Source organism: Cariama cristata, unplaced genomic scaffold (assembly GCF_000690535.1).
Source record: "Cariama cristata isolate BGI_N322 unplaced genomic scaffold, ASM69053v1 scaffold5458, whole genome shotgun sequence".
Classification (NCBI taxonomy): domain Eukaryota; kingdom Metazoa; phylum Chordata; class Aves; order Cariamiformes; family Cariamidae; genus Cariama; species Cariama cristata.
The window spans coordinates 1,193-13,478 of record NW_009630498.1 but is presented as its reverse complement, the minus strand read 5'-3'; the positions used below and the strand labels follow the sequence as shown (position 1 = coordinate 13,478).

At 37.9% G+C, this 12,286-nt stretch overlaps 1 protein-coding gene across 1 annotated transcript; it reads left to right on the top strand.

Annotated features, from left to right (window-relative positions):
• Positions 1 to 365: 365 nt before the first annotated feature.
• On the top strand, positions 366 to 3,020 carry LOC104165807 (TBC1 domain family member 15-like). Its single transcript, XM_009705553.1, has 3 exons — positions 366 to 518; positions 1,087 to 1,173; positions 1,843 to 3,020. Exons 1-3 carry the CDS (start codon positions 405 to 407, stop codon positions 2,047 to 2,049), a joined length of 408 nt encoding a protein of 135 aa, XP_009703855.1. The 5' UTR covers positions 366 to 404; the 3' UTR covers positions 2,050 to 3,020.
• Positions 3,021 to 12,286: the final 9,266 nt, after the last annotated feature.

The following is a 12,286-nucleotide window of genomic DNA, read 5'->3' as shown; positions in this document are numbered from 1 at the left end:
TGAGCACCTCATGCTTAATGCAGACACACTAAGCTGCACAATTAATTTGTTAGTTTTAATTACTTCTGTGTAGTTAGTAATTTTGAGTAGGAGAATTTCACATGAGCTGAGGCAGAACATACACATTCATGAGGCTGCAAGCTTAATAACGTTATAGTGGACAACCTGGTAGACACAGTCTTAAAAGAACTAGATAAGCATTTGGTGACTCAGATCTGCAGTTGTCACTGACTGGCCAAAAGAAAAAATTCAAATAATTGTACAAATACTTAGTTGCCTTCAGAAATAGCTTATTGTTAGTTAAGCTACAAAGCTTGAAGGATTACTTATTTTCCAAGAACTGCTTTTCTTTTCAGAGGAAAAGCATAAGCATTTCAAAAGTGGGTTTTGTATTTTAACAGGTCATGTGGACAGAATTGCCTTGCCAGAATTTTCATCTTCTCCTTTGTTGTGCTATCTTAGAATCTGAAAAACAGCAAATAATGGACAAGCACTATGGCTTTAATGAAATATTAAAGGTACTGAATTCTTATGCATTATTTAAATTTTAATTGACTTTTTGGAGTTTAATGCAGTATGTTCGTATTTCATGTTGGGCAGAGGAAATGGTGCATACTCTCTTCTGAAGGGTTAAATGTGAACTGAATGTCTGTCCTCCATGCTTTCAAAATTGTTTATTTGATGTCTGCATTTAGTGATAAGATCATTAACAGATGAAAAATGGTTCTTCCCCTTAAGACTACTGCTTAGTATGTTTAATCTTAATTTTTGCATTTTCTTCCGTAATTTTAGTTGTTATGTCTTTGAAAATGTGAGCTGGGGGGGTACCTAGGAGGGCTAGATAGTTTGTCACATTTAGAAGTACGGTGGATTCCTATTGCAGATCTTGGTGAAAGCCAGCCGTTGCATATTACATCTTTCAGTACCCATTTGTCAAAGCAAATAGAGTATGTTTAGCATTTCATAGCTAAGGGGCAAGCTTATAAGGTGCTACTTATTAGCAGTGCAGTACAGTATTAGTGTATTTTACAATAAAGCATATTTACCATTTATCACACTTACTGTTCTTTGTGAATGTATTTTTAGCATATCAATGAACTGTCTATGAAAATTGATGTGGAATATATACTTTGCAAAGCAGAAGCAATTTCTATGCAGATGATGAATTGCAAGGTAAAGATATTTTTAATGTATCTACTGTGAGCATTTATAGACATAAAATTACATAGTTGGCTGTAAGCGTACATGTATGACTTGCGGAATAACTACATGCCTGGGTACAACAAAGGTTGTGCTGTGTCTATACAGCACCTATATTCTAAAAGTCTGTAAGCAAGAGTGATTAATTTTCTAAAGTAATAATCTTGACTGGGGGAAAGCTGGATTGTGCCTTTTGGTTGTGACTTCTTAACTCTTACTAGATAACCTCAGTACAAGTAATTTGTTCAGCGTGCTCGAGAAAAATGAGGTGAAAGGTGTGTTGCACTGGACACATACCAGACTTATTAGGCAGAAACTAATGGTTCACTCAATAAAACTAATTTCAATAACAGGAGGTGTAATTATAATAGTTGTTTAGACTTTTATTTTTGTAATGAAGATTATATTGTCAATCAGGAATTGATTCCTGAGCCTGTCCCGTTTGCTGTCTTTTTTTGAAAAGCAGATAGAGAGAGATGCTTTCAATACAGCTGAATTCAGATGAATGAGTACTTACTGGGGGTGGGGGACGGACCAGTGGGGGGACCTTGTTGTTAACTTTGTGTATTTAATTACAATGATTTTAAATTATGTTGTTGTGGTGTTTGGTTTTTTTTTCTCTCTCCCCGCCCCCCTTCCTAGGAATTGCCTCAAGCGGTTAGTGAGATCCTGGGCATAGAAAGCAGTTCTGTAACACCAGATTCAGATACTGGAGAGGATGAAAGTGGAGCTGTGATGAGTTGTCCGACATCATTATATCAGAGTATCTCACCACCTGTAATTGCTGGCAATGGAACAGGAGACAGCACTCAACAGATGTCTGAGACACAGAGCCTGACACCTGCGTAATTACAGTTGGTTAAATTGAAGAAGGACTTTTACTGAGCACGTTTTTTTTTCGAGCACTTGAGAGATGGATATTTAAATTTGGTATTGATTAAGCTTTAAGGTTGGAAAGAAAATCTGTACTGTAATGCTCTTGCATTAAAGCTTTACAACATGACTCAACTATTTTTGTAGTTTCTTCTACCAAAATAGCCTTTTGTTTTCAATAACATTCCTTAATATTTTTGTAGCCAAGTGCATTTTCTTTTTGCTGGTGAACTGGAAGTGGATGGTGATTAAGAATGAATCTGAAACTTCTGCATTTGCTGAGCTTTCACACATATTGATCTAAGACAGTGTGAGCTCTTTGATTTGAGCAGATTCACAACAGGCCAGCTGAAGCTGCTGTACAAAATTTTCAAGCTGAAGAGATGCTGATGTGTTAAAGAAGGATCATTTTGTAAATGAATGGGTTTTCCCTATCTCAAATGTTTACAAAAATACTTCTAAGTATTTGTTGCTGGTTGAATGTAGATTTGAAATGGACATTTATACTTACACAGTTTAATGTCCAAATTCTGAATTTTGTGTAATTGGGAGTGGATGAACAGTATATTTTTACATTAACATATCTTCACTTTATATATGCATATATATATTTACACACATGCACACACTATATACACAAATGTTTGTGAATACTAAAAAGGATAGTCATATTTTCAATATCTGAATAAACTTGACTGTTCATTCATATGAATCAGTTTGACCAAATTAATGCACAGCTCCAACTTGGGCTTTTTTTCAAAACTTTTCTAACTGAAGGTAACGTCCATGTGAATACATTCAGTCCTACACTTGACGTAATTTTGCAATTGATTTCTTGCAAATTTTACTGATGTTTATCTTTGCTAATATATTAACTGATCAGTTAACTACGTACACTGTTTTTATGGTGAGATTATTTGCAGAATTAATAACAGGTTATTAAAAAAAACCCCAACAAACCACAAACCAAAATAGTAATCACAATTAACATTAACGCATTTTTTGTATATGCAAAAGGCAGTGTGAGTTTATTCCATGCCATGCTGATGTCCTTTGACCTTATGTGAAATTTAAGATAACTGATTCAGTGTATTCATTATTTGGTAATTATTGTACATATATAAAATCAAAGCTGATTTAGTGTTTTTAATTAAATCATATTTAGAGAAAAAAAATCTAGTTGTCTGGTTGTTGATATAAGAACATGAGATAGAGGGGATAGCTAACAAGAGTCCATCGATATTACATATTTTGTGAGTAATGAAGAGCAGTGGGAATATCTGTTTATTACATAGTGGAACATGCCTTTCATCTCTAGGTGGTTGATGCGTGGGATGTGGTGGACCTTGCTTTTCTTCTGGAGCAGTTTACTTTTACAAATGTTATTTGTGCCATCTAAAGCAAGTACAAGTAATACAAAAAGCCTTTAATAGATAAATCAAGTTACGATAATTTGAGACTCGATTAAACTTCTCTCACCAGTTGCGAACAAACACTGGAGAGCTGAATCAGTACAGATTTTGTTTTTAATATCGTCAATGTGCTATCTCTCATCAGTTAATAAGAAGAGTCTTATGTGGTGAAAGTCAAGGATTCACAGCTCAGCGTATCTATAGCCTTTCATTTCCTGTCCAGGAAATGACTGTGAAGCATCATGCCTTTGTTCACTGTTGAGCTTTGTGCTGCTTGGCAGTTCATTTAACGTGGCATAGAATACATAAAGGCATTAGAACTTCTATAATCAACACTTTGGTTCAAATATACTAAGCAAGTTAGTTTCAGTATTTTTTTCTAGCACTTAGTTCACTTCGTACTTGCAAAATGTTTTTGGCAAAAATTACGTTAAAATGAAACTATGGAAGGGGGGAGGGAAATGTCTAAAACTGAGAAATGCAACGGGCAAGTCTGTCAGTTAACTATGCATGGTTCTGAGCTATTCAGGATACGCAGCCACAAGAAATTATATGCAACATTAAGATCTTGAAGAAAATCATAACTGACTGAACATAAATATTCAAATGTTTAGGAAAAGCATATTTAAGTTGAATTCATTTCTTAGAATTACAGCTATGGCTGCTAAGAATACTACCAGCCCTTATAAGTAAAGTTTGCCTTTCATTTTTGGTATACTTGTTGATCTTTTCCCTTTGTATTAAGCACTCGGATGTCAAGGATGAGAAGGCTGCTCCTGGATTAACAGTGAGCAGCTGCTGTGGAAGACTTGGAGTAGGTAGGCTTGCTCTGCTTCCCAACAATAAGATCAAATGCCCTTTGCCATGTTCATTATCTGAGGTTTCCTTCCTGCTCACAGGCAACCTTGTAAAGAGTTGTAATCAAGGAGAACCTCATCCTCCACCAAACTATTCCTGATTGTTAGCGATGGATTTAGTCTAAGCTGAGACTTACAGACGCTGTGAAAGGCCTTAATCAGGATCACGATGGCTGAAAAAATGCCATGGGTTGGAGGTTCTGGATGTGTAATTATGTATTTCTTTTGTACGTGAATGATTCAGATGGCTTAAAACTAACAAACATGAATTAACTCTTAAATAGATTTTTGGTTGCAGTTGTCAGGCTATAAAAGAGGCAGTACTTGTTTAGTTCCTGCAAACCCGTTTTGTTTTTTTAATGCTTGACTTGAAGATAATTATCTTTTGGGGGTGAGCATTTAAAACTTCATACTTCTCAATTGTAGCAGTATTCCAGTGTTACCTGTTCCAAGGTAAAAATTACATTTATGTAGGTCTCTCCTTAAGGGAGCTTTTTCATATTATACCTGTTCAGGCAATTTTATTTGTTTAGAAAGTACATTCTTGAGGACTTTTTCTCCTGTTCGAGGGCAAGAGGCTAGCTTACAAAAAGGAGAATTGCCTGACACTTCTTGGAAGTTTGGACCAACGTGAATGTTTATAGAATAGTTTTGATACTGGGAGGTTAAAAAAAAAAAAAAGCAAAAGGATGATGCTATACTTAATTGCCCATAGTAATCAATCACTGAACGCTTCAGCTGTATTGAATACATTTAGCAAATGTGTGCCTGTCTTGTTCACCTCTAATGACTGTGTTTGCACCCTGTGAACATTGTAGCCAGTGGCCTTCAACCCATGTCAGGTGTGGAGGTTTGCAAGTCATTGTTGCGAGTAATCTTCCTAAAGAATATAAAGGCTACGTATAGAACAGGTCATGATTGCTTTAAGAATCAGATGTGGAAATACTGTGATGTTGATTGTATTAGCAAGGCTTTTGTTTTGATCCGTAGTTTAATTAAAATTAAGGTGTTAATGTTTAAGAAGTAATGTTGCTAAGAAGTTTTTTCTTAAAACCTTTGCAGTTTTCTAGTGGACAAATTTAAGATGCTGATGGTGCCTCTTCAATTATTCTCTCTAGTTTTCCCTCACATATTACTCTATAAAATTCTTTGACCCCAGTTAGCCAAAGCAGTGAGGAATCAGATTCTTCACTACTTTCAAATACATTCTTCAGCACGAAATCAAAGCTCCATTGCTGAGACTTTTCAGAAGGCCATAAAAGCTGTTCTTCTAGTTTTCACTTTGATAATGTTTTAGTTCCAAATAAGTGAGGCACTTTTTCCTCACTTTTCTAAATAATTTTGTGTTACAAGACTCTTGCCTAACTTGAAAAAAGATTTTATTGTAAATGATTTGGCATTCAGAATTTGGACCATGAACAAGTTTTGGTACTGCTAGTATGATTCATACATCCTGCTGTGATGCAAATGAAGACTTACCAAGCTTGGGATTGAATTTCTGTAGGTAAACTCTATGTTCTCCTCAAACTGTTCCTCGTTAGACAACAGAAACAACAATGCTGAAGAGGTTACTGAAATTTTAAAAGTGCATCTGCGAATTGATTCCCATTATAAATGGGACTGGAAAAAAATAATTAAATGGGCTGTGTGCAGGAGTGATAATTTGTTTAGGAAATGTGTTAACTATTTCTCAGGCTCAGTTTTAGTCAATATTCTTGTACAGATGCAACTTAAAACTGAAGTTTGGTCCATGGGCTATAGAAAAGTGGCTGGTAACATGATTTTGTCTGTGGCTGGCTAACATTTTTCAGATCTGTTGACTGTTTTCTGAATGTTTCTAGTCAGTGGCTGGTGCCATCTCCGTGTGAAACGGTCATGGCAGAGAGGTCAGTGCTTGTCCTTACGAGAGAAATCCCATGAGCGGCTCTATGGTGGCTGGGATTAAAGCAGGAAATCCTAACCCTTGGTTCTGTACGTGCAATTGCATACTTACATCTAGCTCAATAGTTGACATGACTGTATATGAGCATTGATAAGGTGATGAGACACAGATACATAACTGAGCACTTAACAGACAGATTTCATATATGTGTGCTATTATATTTGATTTAAAGATGCTTTCAAATGCCTTTTTTATGGTGTTAGAAGATGAGTTGTGCTTCATGTTTAGTGGGACTCGCAAATGTCTGCTATTCAATTAAGTGATGTTATTGCAGTGCAGGTCTTGTATAAATTAAGCTTGAATTTCATTTTTCATTCAAGTGGGGATTTTAATCTTAAACATTTTTTAGAGAACATGTTCAATTTTTTTCATGTTAAATCACTATATCTTTGGCACAAATTGAATTTTCTGATGAACTGCAAACAAAAAATATATTGTAGGATGTCACTTTTTGCCTCATCCAAAATGAATTTCACAATTGAATCAAATATATATTTCAAACTGTCCGTGTAATTCAAATAAATGAAGTCTTCTAGATGGGTTATGTTTTGAAGGAATTCAATTACAATATATATTTTGATTATACAGGCTATGTGTACCCTACCTTAACATTAGTTCTGAGACTGTTTCTGTATATGTATCTTGCTATTAACCAACTAACTGCAGAGCTGAAATTTTTGCCCAGGCTGTAGCAGTTCAGGAAATGGCAGTCACTTGTTTCCTCTCTGTGTGTTGTGGTTGACCCTGGCCAGCAGCCAAGCACCCACCCAGCTGCTCGCCCACTCCCCTTTCCCGTGGGATGGGGAGAAAATGGAAGGCAGGCAAGAAGGCTCACGGATTGAGACAATGACAATTTAACAGGGAAAGCAAATGCCGCTCCCACAAGCAGTGCACAAAGAGGATTTCATTCACTGCTGCCCATTGGCAGGCAGATGTCCAGGGAGTTCCTGGAAAGGAAGGCCTCGGCCCAGGTTCCTTGGAAAGATAAACACCGTGACCATGAATGTCCGTGCTTCCTCCTCCTTTCCCTGAGCTTTTTATTGCTGAGCACAACGGGATGTGGTAGGGAATATCCCTTTGGTCAGTTTGGGTCAGCTCTCCCGGCTGTGTCCGCTCTCAACCTCTTGCACACCCCTGGGGGAAGAAGCAAGAGAGCCTTGGTGCTGTGCAGGCTGGGTTCAGCACCAGCTGAAACACGGGGGTGTGAGCAACACTTCCACGCACAAACCCAAAGCACAGCACCATACGGGCTGCTGTGAGGAAAGTTAACTCTGTCCCATCCTGACCCAGTTTGGTGTGATCACAGCCATTCTTGATGCTGTCTGAGATCATGTTAGAAAAAAATTAATCCTTCCTCTTAAGAGGACACTTTTGAAGTGCCCATCTAGACCTGATGCAAAAAATAGCTGTAACTTGTGTTCAGCTGTTGGTTGCTTGTCATAACTCAATGAGATGCAACACCAGAAACTTTTCCAGAACACTCTTGGTGTATGAATTGGCCCAGATGTCCTTTGGGTTACATGGGTGCATGCCACCTTTGGGCATTGGTCTTGGAGAGCTTCCACACTTCTGGTTTTACTGTTAAAGTAACTGATGCAGGAGACCCAAGAAAGTCTTGGGTTTAGGTTCAGGGACTTGATAATTCCTCAGGCAGTGAAACAGTACAACTGCTGCTACCAAAAGTGGCAGTCGCGGTTCCTTGTTCTCTGCCCTGTGCTGCTACATCTTTTATGCTGGTGTGATTCATTTGTGCAGTGTATGGTGAACCACATAAAGGAGCTGATAAATTTCAGACTTAACCAGTCCTTTTAGCCAGATCAATCATACCACACATTTTTTCACCATGAAGTATATACCTGAGTATGTACATACAGCAAGTTTGTTAAAATCACAGATTTGCAATATTGGAAGGCACTTTCAAAAGCTTGTCAATAATAGACTAGCTAGGCTGTCTCCTGTTGGAAGGCATGTCTGTCTTCTGCCAGATGCTCACCTAATCTGTTTGGAGGATACTTTTGTAGATCCTGCAGTCTATTATGCAAACACTTTTCGGGTGTTGGTGGACTTCCAGGGCAGATGAAATGACAGCACACAGCTGGTGATTGTCTGCAACTTCTGACTCCCTTCACATGAGCTCTGCCTTCTCTTGTAATTGTCCAGCTGGTTGTCTGTAAGTAGCCCTGCCCCTGCCAAGATCTGTTTAAATTTTGTAACTGTTGGAGCATCTCTGGTGTAGGTACAATCTGGGAATTTAAAAGGCAGTCTCTACATGGTCATTTAGGCTATTATTAAGCGAGGGTAGGTACTTGTGGCTGTCCCGTTCTTTGGACCCCTCCATTGAACAGTGAACCCACCCCTTTGTCCAATCTATTCGTTTCATCTGGACCTGGTTTCCTTATCTGTCCTGTGAGGATGTTATGAGAGACCATGCCAAATGCTTCACTGCCATCAAGATGAATGACATGGATTGCTTTGCCTTGGTCCACAGGACTGTCACAAGAGGAAATGAGATTTGCTTGTCTCAATTTGTTCTCATCAAATCCATCTTGACTGTTTAATTATCTGTTATCTTCTAAGTCTTTACAAATAATTTCAGTACTTCCATTTTCTCAAACACATAAATTAGACTGGTCCATAATTCTTCAGCCCTTCCTCCTCCCCAATATCTTCTTGAAAATTTTGGTCTTTTCCCAGTCATTTGTCACTTGTCCATCCCCTGATTTCTTAAAATAGTTATTGATGGCAGAGATTTAATGAGCCTACTCTAAGCACGGTTTCTGTACCAAGCCATCTGCTATGATCAGACTTAATCCCAAGTATTCTCCAACATTGTTTCATCTTGTTAAAAGCTAAGAGCTTACCTCTCTGCCCTTGCTATTAATTATGATAGACCCCTAGTTATAGTTGATTCTTTTAGCAAATAATGATGTTGAAAAAAACCAAAGAGCATGAAATACTTAGATCATTTAAAGTTTTTTCTGTTTTGTCCTTTCCTTGTGTTCAGTAGTGGTCCAATACTTCAATTCTTCTGGCTGCTTCTGTATTTATAGAAAAAACTGCTTTTGATGTCCTGTATTAATTACTTTGAATTTTGTATACAGCCTTTGTCTATGCGTTAATGTGTTGTGCTGCCTGTATTTAGTAGCTTGGTCCTAGTGTTCACCTCCTGTAAGCTCCTTTTCTGAACTGAAGATAATTACAAACTAATGATTTATGATACTACTAGTTAAAGTGTAGTAGAAGACTACACTTCCTCTACAGTGAAACAGTTTCCTGATGAAAGTTTTTGGTTTGGGTGTTTTTGTTTTTTTTTTCCCCCCCCTGAAGCAAGGGAAGAATTGTCTTTCTGCTCAAGGTTTCCTCCCCTTGGGGGTTGTAATAACTGAATTTATCAAAGTCCTCTTTTCTGAAATTGTCACTTTCTGCTTTCTTCACAGAACCTTTTTTTGCTGAAGATCGTGAGTTGATTTTATGTTCATTCTCACACAATCCACATTCTGCATAATATTTTCAACCAGTTCCTCTCTGTTGGCTCAAATGAAATCTACCAGAACCTCTCCTTTAATTGTTTTCTTCCAAATCCTGGATCAAAATTTATCATCTGTGTTCCCAGATCTTCCTAGCCAGTCTGTCATTTGGTAGATATCCTTTTGCAACAGCTGTTGGTTGATTAAAATCCCTGTAGTGCTACTAGAACCTGGAATGGTTTTGCTGCCTGCTTGAAAACCTCTGCTTCCCATATCTTCATGACTTAAAAATGAAGTCTACGTTCTCATCACAGATTTTTCAGCAGAACTCTGTCACACAGAAAAATGGACTTTGGAATTGGTGTGTGTGTCTTTGATAATCTGGGAACAGATTGTACGTCTTTCTTTCCTTGTTGAAGAAGCCTCTTTGGATAGTCCAGTTGTCAATTATTTCACAAAGTCCTTGTTCTACCAACTAAATTGTGATTTTGTTAGGTATTGAGACTTTTATTTCCTGCTTGTGTCAACCTCTCTTGTATTAATAATAAGCGTATCTGTTCTCCTTGCCTTTTTGACCTTCCATTGAATAATGTTATTTTTGGTTTTAGATCCTTGTGAAGTCCATCTTTCTTTATACTTTTTTGATACTTTTTCATAGCTTCATTTCTTTCTCTGTTCTGCCACATGATGACTTGAAAGTTCTCCTTCCTGTTGTAGCATTCCTGTAGACAAAGACTTGGTGGTGACCTGGGACAGCCAGAGGCAAATTCAGATTTTTTCTTGGTGTATACTAGCTACTCTGCACTGTGAATTTCCGCCCCCTGTTAAAATCAGATGGAAGGTTGCTAGTATATGTCATCAAACTACAGTAAATGTTACAAATAATTAAGGAAAACTATGCTGAAATGGACAGTGAGTGTCTCTAAGGGGGAAAAATGACGCAAACATTGAAAACATCTCACAGACTTGCTTTGGATTTAAATTTTCACTTGAGAATTCTGCAATTTTTTAAACTTAAAAAGTACATAGCTTAGGATTTCAGCCAACAGCGACTGTCCTCTCATGGGAGGAGAGGAAACTCTGTGTGTAAACTAAAGAGGATCTTGCAGTTTCTGAATTCTGATTATAGGCAATAAGATGCCTTTTAGAAATAAAAGTAAGCTTATCTCTTTCTTACTATCGATATTAACTCCATTTCCCAAAGTGAAGTCAGATTGCTGTGTGGCACCCTGATATACGTTCTAGAACAGATTATTTTTTGAATACCTGCTTCAATGAACTTCCAATTTTTTGGCCAGTGATTTTAAGTGTTCACTTGTGTTAGGTATACAGCACTGTGAACTACAGAAAAAGTAGTTCAGCTCTAAAGAAAATCTCTAGTTTAGCAGTATTCCCAGAGCTATCTACCAGCTCTGTTGTCCAGTGAAGAAATAAACATTTTCAGTCCATAAATGTATGTCCTTTTGATCTGCCATTGATACGGGAAAGTCCACCTACAAAATACAAGTTGCAAAAGAAGAATTTCCTCTCCAGGGAGAAGCAATCTCTCTGTGGGATTCATGGGCAGGCAGTGTGGTTAAAACAGTTGAATCACTTGAGTTTTCACTGCCTGGTACAGAGTACCGGCTGACATAGTGTACCTTTGTTTGCTTTGCATTCATGAGTCATCCTGAAGAGGTTATGAGAGACAGAAAACCTTTGCCGTGCTCTAGTTGCCTCGCAGAGCTGTGACAGATAGCAAGGCTACTGGGTAGCAGGGTCATTGATTTGTGTGATGTACCAGCTGCAGAGCTAGCATCTAACAGTAGATAAAATCGTGCTCTGTCGTGCTGGTAGGAGAAAAGCCAGCTCAGTAGAGCTTGGTTTCGTCATTGGAGCATTCAGAGAGTGCTAAGCCATCTTGCTGTCATAAATTGTTCAACTGCAGGAACTGTGTCTACGTATCTCAGGCATAGCAGGTAGGAATATCAAAGTCCAGAGGCTCCAGCTTGCTTTCCCATCATTAAAAATAATGAATAAACATGACAGAGAACATATCTCGATAACTTATGAGACTGAGCTAATACATGAAGGCTTGCTTTCCTCTGGGAAAATGAAGTAAAACTTTGTGGGTTAGCATAATGAAAATTATTGATTTGCATTACAGGCACAGGTAGAGGAACCAAATATTACTACAAACTTATTGTCAAGCAAAGGATGGGATACTTATTAAATTTTACACCTGGGAAACTCTGGAAAAGTGAGGCTATAAGAGTTTGCTTCAGGCCTCCCATGAGTTCTGAGGCAGCTGTGAACCTGTAGTGGTCCTGAACATCAAGCACGACCATCCATTTTAAGAAGGGGGTCATCTGACTGACAACATCCAGTTTAGACTGGAAGGTTTTGCTGGTTTTTGTTAGTTGTGATAAACAGTAGGATTGTGATACTCCATGGGAGTCATGAAACGGTCTCAAATCTTCTTTGTTGGTCTCTTTTAAAAAGCAAAACGAATTCCCAGATCATGCAGATATGTAGATGCTAGTTATAAGGTGCTGA